The sequence below is a fragment of the Dama dama genome, chromosome 29, assembly GCF_033118175.1.
Source record: "Dama dama isolate Ldn47 chromosome 29, ASM3311817v1, whole genome shotgun sequence".
NCBI classification, from domain to species: Eukaryota; Metazoa; Chordata; class Mammalia; order Artiodactyla; family Cervidae; genus Dama; species Dama dama.
The window spans coordinates 55,299,496-55,319,128 of NC_083709.1; the positions used below are offsets into that span (position 1 = coordinate 55,299,496).

The 19,633-nt window shown below is 38.1% G+C and overlaps 1 protein-coding gene across 2 annotated transcripts in view; it reads right to left on the reverse strand.

The window, feature by feature from the left end:
- Positions 1 to 19,633, reverse strand: part of CEMIP2 (cell migration inducing hyaluronidase 2) — a 75,406-nt gene that overhangs the window by 8,408 nt on the left and 47,365 nt on the right. For both annotated transcript variants that reach the window (XM_061132661.1, XM_061132662.1), the window contains exons 14-20: positions 19,464 to 19,499; positions 18,576 to 18,731; positions 15,920 to 16,097; positions 13,471 to 13,686; positions 9,191 to 9,399; positions 5,594 to 5,776; positions 3,130 to 3,349 (exon numbers count right to left, since the gene is read on the reverse strand). In XM_061132661.1, coding sequence (XP_060988644.1) covers positions 3,130 to 3,349; positions 5,594 to 5,776; positions 9,191 to 9,399; positions 13,471 to 13,686; positions 15,920 to 16,097; positions 18,576 to 18,731; positions 19,464 to 19,499 — 1,198 coding nt within the window. The remainder of the gene's footprint in view (positions 1 to 3,129; positions 3,350 to 5,593; positions 5,777 to 9,190; positions 9,400 to 13,470; positions 13,687 to 15,919; positions 16,098 to 18,575; positions 18,732 to 19,463; positions 19,500 to 19,633) is intronic.

The window sequence follows — 19,633 nt, forward strand, 5'->3', positions numbered from 1 at the left end:
AGGGCAGTTCCCTCAGTTTTCCACTCTTCTGCCACTTGCCTTTCCAGATGCTGTTCCTTCCCCAAGAACGCCCTTCCATTTTCCCTTCTACTTCAAACCACTTCCACCCTCAAAATCCCACCATCTACCTCCTCCCTAAAGGCTATCTTCTCAATCAAAAGCACTCAACTCTTCACACAACTTAACACTTGAAAGTATATGTACTGAAGAATTCCCTGGAAGTCCAGTGGGTAGGACTTAGCACTTTTACTACCATGGACTGAGTTCAATTTCTTGTCAGGGAACTAAGATCCCACAAGCCATGTGGTGTGGTCAAAAACAAACAAACAAACAAACAAAAAAAAAATATATATATATACACACATATATATATGTATATTCTTATAAATTAATGCCAACAAGAACCAATAATCATGGTAAGAGCAGATAATCATGATGTTAAGCATCCAGAAGCTGAATATTTGTTTCAAGTCTCAGGTCTGAAGTCAAAAATTCTTGTGAATTTTCCTACTTATCTCTAATTTACGTGTTTTTGACATTACAACAAAAATTCTCCTCAAATTTCCAAGTAAAAGTGGTGTCCACAGACGCTTCAAATACTTCTCAACTGCCAGGTCAGTAGTCAATACATTTTTAAGAAATGCATTCTGATCAATGTTTTAAACCCAAAAATAGAGAATGCTAAACATCAATACATGGAACCATTTAACAAGACAGGCCTAGAACAGTTTTGAAGATGATTAAATTATCCTTACAAATTCTAGTATTTCTTATAATAAGTATAAATTATTTGAAGTCTTCTGAGTAACGAAGGACTTTCTTAACAAATTCAACTTGAGAATTAGGCTGGAAAATTTACTTCTCCACAAAGATTATCTGACAATTTCACTTTAACAGTCAGAACATTACATAGGACAGGCAAAGATTCATATAAGCTTATTTATGTACCTGGTTTGTTTTTTGGTCTGTTGGTTAGTTTAGTTGAACTGGAGTATTGAGGTGACTCAAGGGTATAAGAGACCAAGACTGCGATAGTGAGTTGTCATCAGAAAAATAATCATCATATATCACAACAGGAAGCATAAATCCCCCTTCCTTTCCCTGTTCTTACTGCCACCAATGGACAGAAACAAGAAAAATTAGAAATAAGAAATAAAAAGAAATATTTAGAGGTTTTCTCAATCTTATTACAGTATGCATTTCTGTGGCAGTAAGAACTTTATAAAAAAAATCCTCCAGGCCCGTGAAACTAAAATGTGAACACTTATCAGAATCACCTGTAGGGCCTGTTGAAGCAAAGACTGTAAGCCCCACTCCTGAAGTTTCTGACTGGATAGAACTGGGTGGGACCCAAGAGTTAGAATTTTTTCACAAGTTCCCAGATGAAGCTGATGCTGCTGGTCTGGGGACCACAAGTTGAGAACCATTCCTCTTGACCCATATTTGTTTATATATAGGTTAAATATTAATTAGGGCAATATTGATTCTGTACTTCTTTTTCTCCTGGAATCAGTGTGACTTCCTATGGGATTTTCCGTGCCTGATTTTAGCTCATACTTTGGATCCACTTCCACTGCCATGTTTTCTCAAGATCTAGAAGACTGTCTCATTAAGAATATGTCACAGGAAGCATTTCACTTCTAGCCAAAGTCAGTTTGTACTTTTAATTATAGGTAAACATAATAGCATACGCTTCAAATTAATGGTTTTTCGTCTTAAAGGAAACAATTTTCATGAGTGCCTTTTCTGAAGACAAATTTCACACTGCCAAGAAAACAGATTATATTTCCACATCACTGACATGTATACATAATAGTGATAATGTAATGGAATCACAGCTGAGAAAGAAAAGATGACAACCAATAAATCGACAATGACCCAGGGCAAACTGATGTGTAAATAAATTTTGACTGATTTTATTATCAATTTGGACTGGTTTGCTTCTTATGATGATCAAATTCTAGAGTGGGCCAAAATTCAGAAGAAACCATTCAATATTTATAAACTGGCAGCAAATATCATCAAAAAATTTACAAACAATAAATACTGGAGAGGGTGTGGAAAAAGGGAATTCTCTTGCATTGTTGTGCTGTGCTTAGCCACTCAGTCGTGTCCGACTCTTTGCAACCCCATGGACTGTAGCCCGCCAGGCTTCTCTGTCCATGGGGATTCTCCAGGCAAGAAGACTGGAGTGGGTTGCCATGCCCTTCTCCAGGGGATCTTCCCAATCCAGGGATCAAACCAAGGTCTCCCACATTGCAGGCGGATGTTTTAAGATCTGAGCCATAAAGGAAGCTCTGATGCTTGCACTGCTGGTGAGAATGTAAATTGATACAGCCACTATGGAGAACAGTATGCAGGTTCCTTACGAAACTAGAAATAAAACTACCACATGACCCAACAATTCCGCTACTGGGCATATACCCTGAGGAAACCATAACTGAAAAAGACTCAGGTACCACAATGTTCATTGCAGCACTATTTACAGTAACTAGGACACGGAAGCAACCTACATGTCCACTGACATGAATGGATAAAGAAGCTGTGGTACATATACACAAAGGAATATTAGTCATAAAAAGGAATGCATTTGAGTCAGTTCTACAGCCTATTATACAGAACGAAGTCAGAAAGAGAAAAACAAATATTGTATATTAACGCATATATATAGAATCTGGAAAGATGGTATTGATGAATCCATCTGCAGAGCAACAACAGAGATGCAGACATAGAAGACAGATTTGTGGACACTGTGGGGGAAGGAGGACAAATAGACAGGATGGCAACATAAATTACCATACATAAGATAGATAGCCAGTGGGAATTTGCTACATGATGTAGGTAGCGCAAATCAGGTGCTCTGTGACAACCTAGAGGGGTGAGAATGGGGTGGAAGGTGGCAGGGAGGTTCGGGAGGAAGGAGACATGTGTATACCTACGGCTGATTCACGCTGATGTATGGCAGAAACCAACACAATACTGTAAAACAATTATCCTCCAATTAAAAATAAACTTAAAAAAATAAAATAAATGGGCAGCACAGATGTTTCAGGGAGAAAAAAATGTGCTGACTGCACAGAACCTTTTGACTTTTTCTCTTGGACCAAGAGAAATTATTGCTTGTTTTACCTGACGGGTTCCACAGCCTTGACAGAGTCCCTTGAGCATGGATGGCATCGACTTGAGGGCTGATGGCTTTCTGTAATACTGGGGATACGCTTTGGCCATGCAGTTACTGATGTCTTTTGAGTCTGTTGCTGCCTGGATCTTGACTCGTTCGCATCCCTGAGATGAACAGTAACTGTGACCATCCCTGTGGCTTTTGGCTTTAAGATACAGAAACAGCAACCTGCACAAAACAGACCAGTCCAAAGGGTATTAGATTTTGACTTTCAAAAACTTACAAAAGTTCCTCAAATTAACTCACGGCCAGCGGGGATATTCCTCCAATAAAGTAACTTTTTTCTTAAAAGAAAAATAACTTATAAAAGTAATAAAGTTGTTTCTCTTTCCTTTCTGTCCTCATAGGGTTCTAAGTCAAACACAATACCACTTTAGAAAATATCATGAAAATCTGATTCAGTCATTAAGGACAGTATCAAAGTAAATTTCTGGTTTGAATGACCTCAATAGGAAATTTGGGAAGATGGAATTTGGCTTGGCTCAAAAACTCCTTGGAAAACTTAATACTTATGTTGAGTTTAGGATTTGGTAAATTAGGGTGGTTTATTCTTTCTTTCTTTTTCTTTTAGTTTATACATTATTTCATTTTAAGGCACAAAACTGGAATGATAAAAACAGCAACTTTGAGACTTGTTTGTTTAAGGCCAAGATATAGTCTCAAATCAATTCCTGTGATGTATACTATGAGCAGATGAGCCTGGAGTCCTTCTGTCTATACTTTGGCCAAAATCAAGTGAAATGATCAGTCCCACCCATTCTGAATTCTCCTCCAAAATGAATGGAAAAGCAACTTCCAGGCAGCAGTCCAATGTGTTGTCAGCAAACCTAGGCCTTCTAAACCAAAGGAAGTCAAGATTCCAAAAATGACTTGATCAACTGTGATTGATTACTGGAGTTCACGAGTTCACATTTTAAAATGAGGTCAACAAACAATACAAAGTTGAGATTATGAGGTGAAAATCAGCCACTGTTCCAACATCTAGTAATTTTAACATATACATAAGGAATGACAGGGATCTAATTAGGCAGGTGCCTTTTGATATATAATTAAAATCATCAAAATGAACAGAATTAAAAAGAATTTGAACCTTGAAGGCTGAAAGGTTCTAGAAATACCCAGATGAAACAATATTTCCTGTCATTGTGCATATCAATCATTAATTTGTGATCACCAGACTGTCCTTAAAAATGTGGGCCTTACATTTATTTTTGCAGAAAATCAACTGGGAATGTGGCTGTTCTGTCATCTATAGAATAAAAGTCCAACTAGGTTTTTAAAGGTTAATTAGAAGCTAATCACACTGGCTGCTGCCCCAGCCCTGGAGGGCAAATGAGTTGCTTCTTACCCAAAGGCTAACAAGGAAATCGAGTGACTACCTCATTTCCCCACAGTCAGTCCTGCCACCCTTCTCTTTAGTCCAAAATGTTGTCTTTCCCCAAACATGCCATGCCATGTTTTTCATGCCTCCATGCATTTATCCACACTGTTCTTGGGACACTTACTCGTCTCCTCTTACTTACTCCTCAAGAGTCAGCCCCAGCGTCACCCTCGTGGGTTGTCACTGACCACCTAAGGCTGAACTCATGGATTATCTCAAAAGGCACTTACAGCATTCACTATAGGACTTACAGCATTTAAACCTTTCACCCTCTAATCACTTGCTTTACATGCCCACATCCTTCAATGGACAGTGAATTTGCAGAAGAAATGTGTCTTATTTACATGAGTATCTTTATAGTACCTAGACAATGGCGTGGAGTAGAAATGTCAGCTTAAACAATGGATATTGGAGGAGCATGCTACTTTCTGGAAGAGTGCAGGAGATCAAGCCTACCATAACCCAAAGGCTGAGAGACTGTAACTGGATAAAAGCAGACAAAGCCAACAGGACCCCAGGTGAACAGGATTAGAATTAAAAAGTGGAAAGATGCAGCCTAGAGAAAGTTGAAAGCAAATATGCCATGGTTACACAGTGTTTTTTATTGCTTTTTTTTTTAAACCCAAGGTCAACCTGAGAGATAGCCTTAAAGGAAGAGAAAAATGAGCTTTCGTTAAAATATGAACTGTATCATAAGGAAATAATCATCTTTAAGAGTTGTTATGGAAAACATTATTTTAATTTTCAATTGGGCCTACTAGTTCTTTATTGACAAGGATAATTTCTCTCTCTAAATTGCCTTAATAGGTACACGGCAAACATCTCACTCGATTCCTACTGCCAACTGTAATTATGAGTCATTCTAGTTCTCCTTAAACCTCTAATGGTGATGAGCAGAGAATTACCCACATCAGCTGCTTTTCTAACTAGCCGTCACATCACAGCCTATTCTTAGTTACACTGAACAACTAGTAATTTCACCATTAAGGGAAAACAGCAAAAATGTTCGTTCACTGGTTGCCCTGAATTACCCCGTGCTGGAGTCAAAATAGAATTTCCTCTCAGACTGCTTCTTCTGCAATTCCTCCAATGAATGCACAGGCTCATACTCCTCCATTTTGGATAACGAGCCATTATGCCGCTGTAAAAAGCCAAAGGTAACCTGAAAACTTGTGTTTGATGGATAGCAGAGACCAACTCGAATCCAGTCATTCCTATAAAGGAGAGACAGTAAAAAACACAAGTCCACATTTTAGCCAACATCTTTTGAGTATTACAGCAAATGTAAATTTTAGCCATGATCTTCCCCTCCTTAAATTTCTACTGTGTAGGGAGCCACAAACAATGAAAGCCCTGAACCCTAACACACTTAAGTTATCCACTTTTCCATGTTACCCAGATTTCTCTCATTGTATATTTACAACAATGATATGGCTTACAAAAATCTTGTTTGCAACAAGACTTCAGAGAATGTGAACAGACATTGGATAAAATGTATCAGATACCATAAGCAGATAATAAAATTAAATGAGACTGTTGGGAATGGGCACACTAAGATAGAATAAACACTAATAGCCTGATTGTGGAAATGTACACTGCTAAAAGTTTTCCAAAGGATTTTTTTATTCATAAATATATTTTTATCTTTTATAACACTAGGATAAATTCCTAGTGGAAAATTGCCAGTTGCTGTTATTGTTGTTCAGTCACTAAGTTGTATCTGTAACCCACCAAGCTCCTCAGTCCGTGGGATTTTGCAGGCAAGAATACTGGAGTGGGTTGTCATTTCCTTCTCCAGAGGATCTTCCCAACCCAGGGATCAAACCCACATTTCCTGCTTGGCAGGCAGATTCTTTCCCACTGAGCCACAAGGGAAGCCCTAAAATTACTAGAGATAAAGGTATATGCATTTTTTAAGTCTTTGATAATATTACCAAATTGCAATAGTGTTTTTTCTTACCTAATGTTCTTGGATATAAAATTAATACTCTTTGAAAACCATTAAAAATATTTCTCCTTTTTTTATCATTTGCTTTTTTCTGATGTTCTTTAAATTGTGGTAAAATACAAAATTTGCCATGTTAGACATTTTTAACTTTACAGTTTAGTGACATTACATACATTCACAAGGTTGTACAACCATCACCACTCTTCATTTCCAGAACTTTTTAATCATTCTAAAGAATTTTAAAGCAATATGTAACGAGGGTTTAAAACTGTTCACACACATTTCATCCAGTAATCCCACTAAAGAATTAGAAACACAGACCAAAAATAAATAAGAAAAGTGTTCTATTCAGTATCATTTGTAATACCAGAAGGGGAGGGAAGGACAGGAGAAAAACAATCTAAATGTTCATGGGGGAATGGAATAGTTAAATACATTTTGGTATAAGATATGCTCAGAGAATCTTTGAGGGTGGAGAGAGACGAGAACCCTATACACATTTACAATGTCTTACTTCGATTAGAAGAATTATAGGTTATTGTAATTTTCTCTTTGTTTTTCTGCATTTTCTTAGTTTGTGCAATAAGTATAGATTTATAACTTTTAAACTGTTATTTTCAAAAGTGCTACTATGACAAAATTCATGATCTCTCTATAATTATCTTAAACATGGGGAAAAAAACTTACCATCTCCTCCTCTTGCCTCTGCCCATGATACAATTTTTACAAACTTTTAGATGATTAAACAAGCAAAGTCTGACTGAATTTCAAGCCCATATGGAGTTTTGAAACTTCTGACTCAGCCCTTTTTTCACTTTAAAATGTTTTTTACTTGCTCAGTATTTATTCAAAAAAATTATGCCTGGTATGTACAGAACACTGTTTACCTTTTGACTGTAATATCTCACCCTCAGGTTCACAACCTACCAGCTATAACTTTTTGGACTGCTGATCACTCTTTGGCATGTCTCCCCCACCCTCTCTGACAATCATTTGTTCTTTCATTGACTTCTAGGTCACTCACAGACGGGAGTGATATGATCAGACTGACTTTTAAAATGAACTACACCCTGGACACAATGTGGGCCAAGGATTGGAAGTCGGGGGAGGCGGGGAGACCGAACAGGAGGCTGCTGCAGGGATCTCGGTGAGATGATAATGACTTAGTCATAAGCAGTGACGGTGGCAAGAGTGAAGACATTTGAACAATATTAAGGAGACAGGACCAACCGGGCTTGGCCACTAATAGGATGGAGAAATGAAAGAAAAGAAAGAGCCAAAGATGAGTCCTGAGTTTGTTTTCTTTTTTTGACTTGGTTGACTCAGTAAGTGAAGGTGCCCTTTGACAGCAACAAGTATTACAGGAAAACAGTAACGGTTCAGTTTAGAGCATATGCCAGAGGCCTAACATCTCAGAATAAGATCATCTACCATATGTTCAGCCATTCTTGAAAGTGGACTCCTTAGAGGCGAATTCCTACATGATCTATGTCCATCTCTGTTCACTTCAGTTAGTACTTTAAGAGAGTTCTGACAAGTCAAAGTTTATGACCAATCAGGTGAACAAACCATTTCAATTTTTCAGGGACATATCTGAGCAGTTTCATGGAGTCCCATGGTTTAACCACCGCACATATCTAGATAGTCCCAGCTCTGGTTTCTAGTTTCATCTCTGTCACTTCCCTGACCTAGGCTCCCACGGCAATCAATACATCAGTCTTTGAGCAGAACTAGACCTTTTTGGACTCTGCTGCTTTTGTAACAAAATGATCACTTACTGTCACTTCCTCAGTGCAGCCTGGCCCAACTCCCTTATGCAGAATAATTGCTCTTATCCTTTGTCCATTAAAAAACACTACTGGCTTATTTACTTAAATTTTGTTCTACCTCTATACTGTGAGCTCCTAAAGGACAAGTATTCCTCTCGGTCATCCTTATATCAACTGGCACACAGTAAACATGTAAGTAAATTAATGTAAAAACAGAGGTCTTGATTAAAAGTAATATTATGAGAGCAGACAATTGAGAAGTCAGGAGGGAACAGAAAGATGATTTCACATACAGGCAGAGGTGCAAAATACCTGGCATTCACGCCACAATTTTCCACTCCTTGCCCACTGCTGACATGAATAATCAATCATACCACTCTCTTCTGTCAAGTCTAAACTTGGCCTCAAAAACCTTTTTACTTTCTAGGTAACCAAGTGCTCAGTTTGAACACCAGATAAAAATGTCTTCCCATCCCAGCTATGGAGAATTAAAGTATTCAGCATACAGTATTAAAACCTACTGTTGGGGAATTCTCCTCCAGGCCAGTGGTTAAGACTGGCTCTCTCACTGCTGAGGGCCCAGGTTCGGTCCCTGACCGGGGAACTAAGATCCCACATTTCCACATACAAGCCACATGGCACAACAACAACAAAACAAATCCTACTGTTAAATGGCTTTCTGCACACAATACCTTGGCCATAGAGAAAAATACATGCTTTTAAAAGGAGAGGATTCAAGCTATATAATCCCTTAATTCCATTAATATAACATATATAGCCTTCCACAGGGGGAACAGGGTACATACATAAAGACGGCATTCTTTACTTGCTACAAAGGAGATAGGTGGTTATTTTTCTCTACTAAATTACTACTTGCTCAACTATTTGAAATAACAGTAACAGAAGCATACTTGTTGAAGTTTATGAGGTATAGAAAAGCAGTCTTGGGTGCTGGCCCATTCCAGTGGATGGTGTAGCCCTTCTCCAGCATGATCACAGGTTGGTACTGCGAGAAAGCTGCCTTCTGGTTAATTCCTCGGAGCACCATAGGGTAGTCTGGATACTCATCTCGTGTGATGGTCATAGTCAGATTCGGAGTGCTCCATGTCTGCACATAGATCTTCAAAAAATAATTAAGAATTAAAGAAAAGAGAATGAAAATTTAAATAGCTAAGAAAAACATTTCTAGCAAAAGTCAAGTGTCTCTACTTTCAAAAGAGAGATTCTACGATCTGTGCCAGACAAAATTGAGTAGTAGCCAACTTCATCCTAAGCTCCACTTCCAATGAAGCCTACTTAAACTGAAACGGTAAAAACAGACTATGTGTTCTGCTGGCCAAGATCTCCATCATCTCTTCCACAACAGGCCAGCTTATTCATCAGAATATAAAACCTCTGTGGTTTACATAGCTTGTCAAAGAAATCCCTCAATCTGAAGTACACACATATAAAAAATTAGTAAATTAATGTGAAAACTGATACCCTCTAGTTAAATCTGAAAGGTTTTCCTCTGAAATAAGAGGTGTAAATTTAAAATATCTTAGAGCTTTGGCTTTCGATTTTCCATGACCTGCATCAGCCCAAGAAGTCATTTTTCACCCATTAAAAAAAAAAAAAGTTATAAAGTGTTCTGCAAAAACTGGAAAAACATATTAAACTGAGGCAAATTTGAAAGCCCTGAGTTTATTCCAGTGGCATTTGGGCCCCATGCTACACCAAAACAAAATCTTCCCCAAATGCATTCTCCAAGGAACAAACCTCAGAACAATTTCCTAAAACAAGTCAGCATCCTGTAACAGAATTCCCCAGAAGTATCGAAACATCTGCAGAATGCTGCATTTAATCCACACAACTTCTCTGTTTTCTGTTTCTCTATACCACAGTTTTGTCCATAGTGATTCCTTCATTATAAATTCTTTGAGCCAGAAAGTCTGAACTCTCATTTGTGTTTGACTATCTCTATACAACTTTTCCCCACTGACACCATGTAAAGATTAAAATACAGATAGGAAATATATAGTTTGAGACTGATTGTCTTCATTTAAATATATGTGTTTAATATATTATATTTACTTATTGGTTATTTAAATGTTTATATGTGACCTGTACTTCATTACATTGGGTTGACCAAAAAGTTCTTCCAGGGTTTTTTCATTACATCGCAACAGAAAAACCCAAATGAACTTTTTGGCCAACCCAATAAGAGGTTACATAAAGGTTACATATAAAATATAATAGAATACACACCCCACCCCAAACACATATCTAAAACCTGCCTTCGTCTAAATCTAAGGATTTGAGGTGGCACATGCTCCTTATGAGGGCTTCCCTGGTAGCTCAGCTGGTAAAGAATTCACCTGCAATGCAGGAGACCCTGGTTCAATTTCTGGGTCGGGAAGATCCCCTGGAGAAGGGATAGACTACCCACTCCAGTATTCTTGGGCTTCCCTGGTGGCTCAGTCGGTAAAGAAATCTGCCTGCAATGTGGGAGACCCAGGTTCGATCCCTGGGTTGGGAAGATCTCCTGGAGGAGGGCATGGCAACCCACTCCAGTCTTCTTGCCTGGAGAATCCCCATGGACAGAGGTGCCTGGCGGGCTACAGTCCATGGGGTCACAAAGAGTCAGACACAGCTGAGCGGTAAGCACAAGACAGCACAGCATGCTCCTTATGATACCACTTTCTTCTTGAGTACCTTTATCCTTGGGTCAGCAAAAAGCAGACATGCCATTAAAAATATTTACAAATAGCTAAATAATGATTATTCTATCTTGAGATCCAGTTGTTTCTAATTTTTGCTAAAAACGTACAGTACTATATATCATCCAAGGAACAACAAATGGCTGTAGATCTGGGCTCCCAGCCCAAATTTCAAATCCTCAGGAGAAAATTTCTATCTTACCATTTCCAGAGCCTCATGGGCAGGATTAAACAAACAACAACAACCAAAAAAAAAAAAAATAGAATTACCACTTTGCTTTGTAAGACAGAAGTATCAGTTTCACATTCTCAAGTATATCAAATCCAGATTACAGAGACATTTAAAATAAAATATAAAGTCTTCATTAGTGAGTACATACCACTTTAAGAAAGACAAACAGATATATGTACCTTTGAATACATATGGCTAGCAATTTAACTAAAACTGTAGCTATCAAAGAATTTAAAAGCTTCTTATTTTTGTTTTAATTCTCGAATTTCTACATCTTCTTAGGCATTAATGAGTCTACTTAATTTTAGAGGGCAATTCTGGTTAAGAATGAAATGAATGAAAAAATAAATCACATTTTTAACCACATTCTTTTCTTCTTTATTTTTTACTATAATTAATTCTCCATCCTTTCCTGGTACTTCCTGGAACTCAGGCAAGTATGATTCCTCTTGCTCCCATGGGGATGAGAAATCCCACAACAAAGAAGCTAGTATTCCATTAAAATAAGCCAGAAAAATCTCTCTAATCCTTACCCCTCTTAAGCCCTTTGTCTTGTCTATTGATGAGAATCTTTTTGAAGCTGTTTTTTTTTTTTAATTTAAGAATCATAGCATTCTTTAACAATCATGATTCAAAGTCTGAAGAGTAATAAAGAAATCTGCTTCAAGAAGCTCCCACTACAGAAGGCTTATTAAATGGCAGAAACCATAAGACTCCAGGGACTCAAGAAATTGAAAAGCAGGAGCCACAAACACACACTTGATGGGTAAAGTAGCTAGAGTTCAGCAAACGTGCTCCATCACCAAACTGGTTGTTCCCCAGGAAAAATCCATCCTATAAATAAGAGAATTCAGCAGCACATCAGCAAGGGGGAGGCTTCTTTCTTGCCTTTGAGACTATCAGAGCCCAGCCTGCCTTGGAGGATACCTTGCTCTTCCTCTAATTCTCCTCTTCATGTTCCAGTTATCCTTATCCTTTATTCTTTTATGTCCCTCAACATTTATTATTAATTATGACCATGTGTCTAAAATATGGAAACAAAATCCTACTCTCTTCAAAATTCTGGGCAACTGGTACCTTCATTCTGCAATCTTCTATCCATCCAAATTATTACTATTAAAATCATCTTTGCAACATAGAGCCCTGTTCTTCAAGTAGTACTAACTGCAGCAAGCACTTCACTATGTGCCAGGCCATGGGTGAAATGTATTGTCAGGACTCATGCATTTTATCTTCACAACAGCCACATATGAAACAATCTAATATTATCCTCACGGTGCAGAGGCACAGAGCAGTTAATTAACTTACACATCTCGTATTTAAGAAAATAACAGGATTCAAAGCCATGTGGTCTAGTTCCAGCATCTATTTTCTGAATATAATACCTCCCAAAGTATTCCATCCTCTTATACTTGACATCCGGTTAATAAATGCACACTAGCTTAATGTTTTCAAAGAAGTGTTTCCCAATCTATAGCATCTCCTTCATATTTTCACAGATATATAATGATTTGCAGAATTTCCTTGGATTCCTTCCTTGTCCACTCATTTTCAACTCCCAACTCTGTTTCTGAGAATATATTACTTTCCGTGTGACCTACTGATATTCTGCCTCACAAGTCAGATTCCCTAATTTAGTGATAAATAGAGATAATAACCCTGAAGGGATTCCCAGGTAGCACTTGTGGTAAAGAACCCACCTACCAGTACAGGAGCTGTAACAGACATGGGTTCAATCCCTGGGTTGGGAAGATCCCCTGGAGGAGAGAATGGCAACCCACTCCAATATTCTTTCCTGGAGAATCCCATGGACAGAGGAGCCTGATAGGCTACAGTCCACAGGCTCGCAAAGAGTTGGACATGACTGAAGCAACCCAGCACTCAGTAACCCTACAAGCAAAGAATGAAACGCCTTCTCGGGGGGCACGGCGTACCACAGCCAGAAAACCTGGCCTAAGACTCAGGAAATATGGCTTCTCACCCCAGACATCTCCCAGCCATATTTAGCCAAGTGCAAATTAATCCTACTTCTCTTGGGCTCACTTTTCCACTTTTAAATCGGTTTGTGGTGGGGGAACTTTAAATAAAATTCTATGAGTCTATGATTTCTAATGAAATTTTTCTTTTTTTTACCGCTTTAAAAAAAAAATCATGCTTTGAGAAGCATCCATCAGCCCGAAGACCTAAAAAGTACTCCTCACAGAAACAGTGCTGTCAGGAGCTGGGGGGAAATCAGGTATCACAAGGCATTCTGGCCTACCTGGGCGTAGCTCCCACTGCACACCACTGCATTCCATTTGGTAACGTTTATACAGCTTGGATGGCGGATCAGGTAGTTGTCCATTCTTCCCACATAAGCATCCTTATATCCTGTCACAGAGCCATCAATGTCGTGGAATATGGAGTTCTTATCACCGTCAAGCTCACAGTCTTCAAACCACGGGCCAGGCTTTCCAAAGAATACATTAAGAGAGACCTGAGAGTGGTGAAAAACAAGAACATCCTACCGTGAGGGCTCTGGCCATGTTACCCAGCGTCCCCGGCAAGAACCCAACTTTATACTCATTACAGCTCATTACAATTCCTTTAAGACTGCAGTTCTGAGCCACAGCACAGTTGTCAAGCAACATTTTTGATTAATTATGACATGAACGGGGGAAAAAAACTTCCTGAAGCCTTAGTTCAGGCAGTAAGCATTCAACTTCATTTTTGATGTTTTCCCTTTTTCCAACTTAAAAACGATTACCTGTTCCCCAGACAAAACGGATTCATGGTAACAGAAACCAGAATAGTTGTGGAAAGAGGAACTATGTAGTCATATGTATTTGTTTAAAACTTAAAAACTTTTCACTTAAGATCTCTGCATCTCCCTGTATGCAAATTATACCTCAATGAAATTAAAATATATTACAAGTTTGATCTCCTTAGCTAATCATTTCATTTTATTTCAAATGTTTTAGTTAACTTGTGAATGACTCCTGCCACCAAAAAATAAGTACAGTTCCAAACTGAAACAGTATAAACGTTGTCTTGGTATGGCTGCCTGACCACTGGGCTCATTAGAACCTGTTGAAATGTGTCTGGTTTTTTTTCTCTTTCCTCAACACAGACTAAGTCCAGCTTAGTAATTTCATGTTGGGTAACATTAATTCAATGTCTTTATCAAACACACAGTACATAGCTAGCTACAAAGCAGGCTACAGGTTACATGATTTAGAATCTTTGGGTGCCTGCTAAGTTGCTTCAGTTGTGTCTGACTCTTTGCGACCCTATGGACTATAGCCCTCCAGGCTAATGTTATTCAAACCATGCAGATACACCTTACAATGCTTTTATGCACTCATTGCCCTGGCAAGTGTTAAAAGCAACTGAACATCTAAATGATAAGCAACTCAATGGAAAGTCAGTGATGTGTGGGACAAATGGTTCCAAGTTCTTAGTTCTAGACTCTTTTCTCTCTTCACTTATACCTCCCACGGTTAAATCTTAAAGTCTTGGACATACTGTCCATCTTTTTAGGAAGAACAAATTTGCGGAACACACCCTTCACAAATGGTTCCAGAGCATCAGCCCCTTAGAAAATTCCAGGCTGATGAAACAAGGGCCTTAAACAGCATGGATTCTCTTAGGCTGCGAGAACTCTAACTCTGCAACAAATGTAACATCTAAAAACTGTTTTTTCAACATGACCATGTCAGTGATCACTAAACTCTATGGCTGGAGAGAACATACAGGGTGTAAGTGAGCTGCCAACCTCCACAATGGAGAGGCAGTCCAAGACCCACCCTGTTTACATGCAACCCTGTCCACAGTGTAGCTCTTCCTCTTCCTCTGGAGTTACGCAGTCTAGAAGAGAACCAGTCAATCAATTTGCACCTGTGCCTCTGTTTCATGCCTCGGCTATTCACAAAAACCAGTTACAGACTTTGGTAAACTAACCTAAGTTCTCTTTTAAACTGGGGAACCACAGAGTTTGCCTATGGACATGAACGACAAAACCATGAGTCACTTTACAATTGTGGCACCTGGAAGCAGAAAGCAAGATGGTCTGAGACTCAATCTCTACATCATTGTCATCTTAGAAGTGGCAAGATGAAGAGGCTGGGGGTATATAATCAGATTGGCCTATGTATTGATGGTAAGGAGGGTACTGGTGAGACTACTGAGAAAATGATTTCTGTGGCCTACTGTATTGTAAACAATTATTTCTAAGTCTTTTTTGCAATCTTCATAGAAATATTCCAATAGTTTATATCAGAAATAACCCAATTTGTTTCCTATCACCCCAGTATTTCTCTTCTTACCCAATCTTTTGTTCTCCAGCTCCCCAGAATAGGCCTCAGAAAAGTAAAATACCAGGTAAAACCCAAATCTCTTTATGGATTATTATACTGAATTCCCCAAAATCATATGTCCTCTTATTTCTATGAAATTCTACAATTCCCACCACTGTATCATCACATTAAGTCATTTTCCCTTTATGGATATCACCAGAATATCAAAAATACTCTAGGTCACATGGAACTTCGGTTCTCACCCTAAACTCAGCAGGACAGAGCACCTGAAATCAGGAGTTACTCTTGCATCGAGTAACCTCCCAATCCTAAAACTCAGTGCAAATCCTATCTTTGTGTTTCTTTCTCTGGAAACGTGCCACCCCTCCGCTTGGTACCATAGTCACTGTATAGGAACCACAAGAACGTACTTACATGTGGACCAAACCTCACAAGGGAGATGTTATTTCTGGGGGTTATCTGCCAGGAATTCTTCATGAGGAAGCCAATAGCACTGGTATATCTATCTAAAGTTGGCACATATTTTTTGAAAGTGCACCTGGTGAGATGAATGGGCCCATCATAGATCTGAAAGCCTCTAATTGGAAATGTCCTGTTGAAATACAAAATTTTGTTTAATGCGTATGGGCCCATCTGTTTAACAGCATTTCACTTACATATCTGTTTCATAAATACTGTTAAATAACCCATATATAATGAGTACAATTCTAGGATACAGTGCTAATGAAGCAAGATCTCCAATCTAATGAAACCTATACTGCAGTGAGAAAGGCAAACAAAAAAACAATGGGTAATTTCAGATAAGAGCATGAGAAAAGGAAAGATATAGTAATAGACTTGAGTAGGACAGACATGCTATTTTGGATACAGTGAAGGCCTCTCCAAGAAGTGACTCTGCTTCCTTGAATCAACGCCATTAAGATCTTTTCTTTGATAACTCATACCATTTAGCTTTAGTTCCGAAATCTCTAGCACAAGAAGACAAATCTGTGCTTAATGAGAGAGACCTCCTTTCAAGCCCCTAAATGACAATAAAAAGGAGAAATGATATACCTAAAAGTACAAAAGTCTAAGTCTGCAAGGCTTACTATAGCTGGATTGAGAAATTCATTTTATTCATTTTACTCCTTTCTGTCCAAACATAAGCTCCTTACCTTACTAATCATATGTTATTAACCATAATTAATGTTCAAAACCCATAATATTCTTGATCTCTTAGGTTTTTCCCCTATTAAGTTTTTTAATGGCATTGCAGAGGACTTCTATAGCAACTAATTAGTTTACAACTTGGCAGGGTTTCACAATAAAAAATCATATATACTAGCAAGAAAGTCAAAATAATCTGGTTAAAAATCTATGCCTATCTTTGTGTAGCCAAGAATATATTGCAAAATGGTCCTCTGCCACAGAAAAGGCTGCAAAGATACAGTAAAATGAAAATTAGGCCCATTGACCAACCAGCAATCTTTGTTTCAAAAATTCCTCCCTAGCACAGAAGCAACAGCATTTTGAAATAAAATTGGAGGCCAATGTAAAATAAAAATAATGAAATTGAATTGCCCACCCTTTTACTGCAGCCCATACCCAACTAATACAGCTCTTTTTTTTCCTTTAATTTACATAATAGAAGAGGCAGCTTTGCCTTAATTGCAAAGAGCAGAGCACTGAAGCCAAACTGACAGGTTTTGAGTTCCACATGAGCTACTTTTAGTAAGTTACTCATTTATAAAGCAGGACGATGACAACACCTACCTCACCAGGCTTACAAGGATTAAATGAATAATAAAATATTCAGAACAGGGCCTGATACATAATAAACATTTAGTAAATGTTAACTATTAAAAATCCATGAAGTTCCTCTCCTAGTGGCTTCCACGGTCTGACTAAAAAGAAGTTCTACACATAGTGTAGCATGTAGTAAAGACACTTAGTATTTCCCAAGAATAAGCACAGGGGAGACAGGCCAAGGATAGGCTGCCCTTTGCTGAAGTTACTTAAGCCCTTTGGCCAATATTCACCACCTGTCCCCCAAAGTCACCTGTCTGATTGCCTTACCCCGCTGACCTGTCCTAGCCCAATATCCAGACACAGTGGATAGCTTTAAGGGGACTGATGCTTAATGAAATCTGACATTAGCTCTGATGTAAGGATTTTAGAACACTAATTTTTCTCTACCTGGTTTTCTTACAAGTAAAATGACAACAACTCCAAACTGTGTCTCAGAGCTGAGGTACACATTAATTAGGTAATAGTTTCCCAAAAGTTCTGAAGAATCCTTATAGTGCTAAGTACTATTTTAATGACTGTGATTATTTTGACAGAAAACATGCCAAAAGTCTACCCCGTACCCTTTCAACATCTGAAACATTGTTAATTATAAAGCTAGTTAGGTTCTGAGTTAGCTTTGGCATCTATCAACTCATTTTCTAGGACTCTTTTCAGTAATTTCTTTTTTCCAGTGGCTATTTCTTAAAACCAACATCACCATATTAAGGAAAAACTGATTTGATGTCCATAGTTTATGGTTTGGTGACTTTCTGTGGCTCAAGAAAGGAAAAAAAAAACTACCAGCTTACATAAGACCTTATCCAAGAAGGATAAACAGGATAGTTTCCTTCATTATAAAACTGATGTGGTGGTGTAGTTGCTACGTCATGTCCGACTCTTGTGACCCCGTGGACTGTAGCCGGTCAGGCTTCTCTGTCCATGGAATTTCCCAGGAAGGAATACTGGAGTGGGTAGCTATTCCCTTCTTCAGGGGATCTTCCTGATCCAGGGATCAAGCCCAGGGCTCTCACATTGCAGGTGGCTTCTTTACCACTGAAGGAAGCCCCATAAAACTGATAACAACATCTATATATAATGTTTAATAGCTAATGCTCCAGAATCCCAGAGGATAATACATACAATAGAAATAGCAATAATAACATGAATCATTTTAATAATAGTAAATATGGTGGGAAAAGTGTCACAGTGGGAATCCATTCAGGATCATTATGGAAACTTCTGTAAGGGTTAGAGCTTCATTTATTGTTTAAAGGTAACATTCCTCTGATAAAACAATGCTCACCTGTTCCTAGGTAATGTCCGAGGCTTCAGGTCTATCCCTCCAGTGCCTACATACTTGTTCTGACCACCCTGAAAGCCGTAATTCCTGCTCTCCCCAACAAAGAGAGATTCAGATACCTCTTGGCTGGAACCTTCATCACTTGGGAAGCTTCCATCACTGTTAAAAATAAGAATAATCATTAATCACACAGAAAGGCAAGATATAACTTTAAAAACCTAAAAATTTTCAATGTGCCAGCAGCTTCTTAAATACATATTAGTGAGTCATCAAAAGGTGCCTCTAAATTGTGAGTATACCTCTTATAAATTAATATGTGGTTTGCAAATTAGACAAACAAATGAGATTTAATTTAGCAGCAACAACTAATTATTTTAGTCTCAAGCAACAATATTGCAAATGAGGAGACTAAACTTGCTCTGAACACAACAATGAGATGAGAAACATATTTAAGATGGGCATGAGAGTAACTTATCTGGGGAAAAATATGTAACATAAAAAGTTCAATTCTTAAGGACCACTGTGAAACGAGACCAACTTTTAAGAAAGAAAATACTTACTTTGCTTCCAACTTTTACTCCCTTCCTCTTTATTCCCCTACTTCTTAAGATCTTTAATCGAAAGCTCAAGGGTTTTCTTCTAAGCAAAAAATATGATGGGCCTACCCTTCTGTGCAATTCCAGCTAGAGCAACCTCCTACTTTGGTGTGAATTCAATTAATCAATAAAAATGTATTTTTGGCCCTCTAGTGGCATCAAGAAGTGAGTGCTATTTTTTTAATGTTAATAAATGATACAGCATTCCTGTGTTATCAAAAAAAAAAAAAATCAAGGTTATTTTACCTTACAACTTTAAAATAAACAGATAAATATTTTTTAAGTAATCACAAACCTGGCAAAGGTCAGTCCTATTCCATTGTCTGCAAATCTAAAGAGAATGAAGGAACATTTTAATTTATCACATCATGTAACAAGTATTTAATTGTCAGTATTTAATTGTCATAACATTCAAGAAGTTCCAATAATATTTACTCTCCAAGACCACACAAAAATTTCACTTTC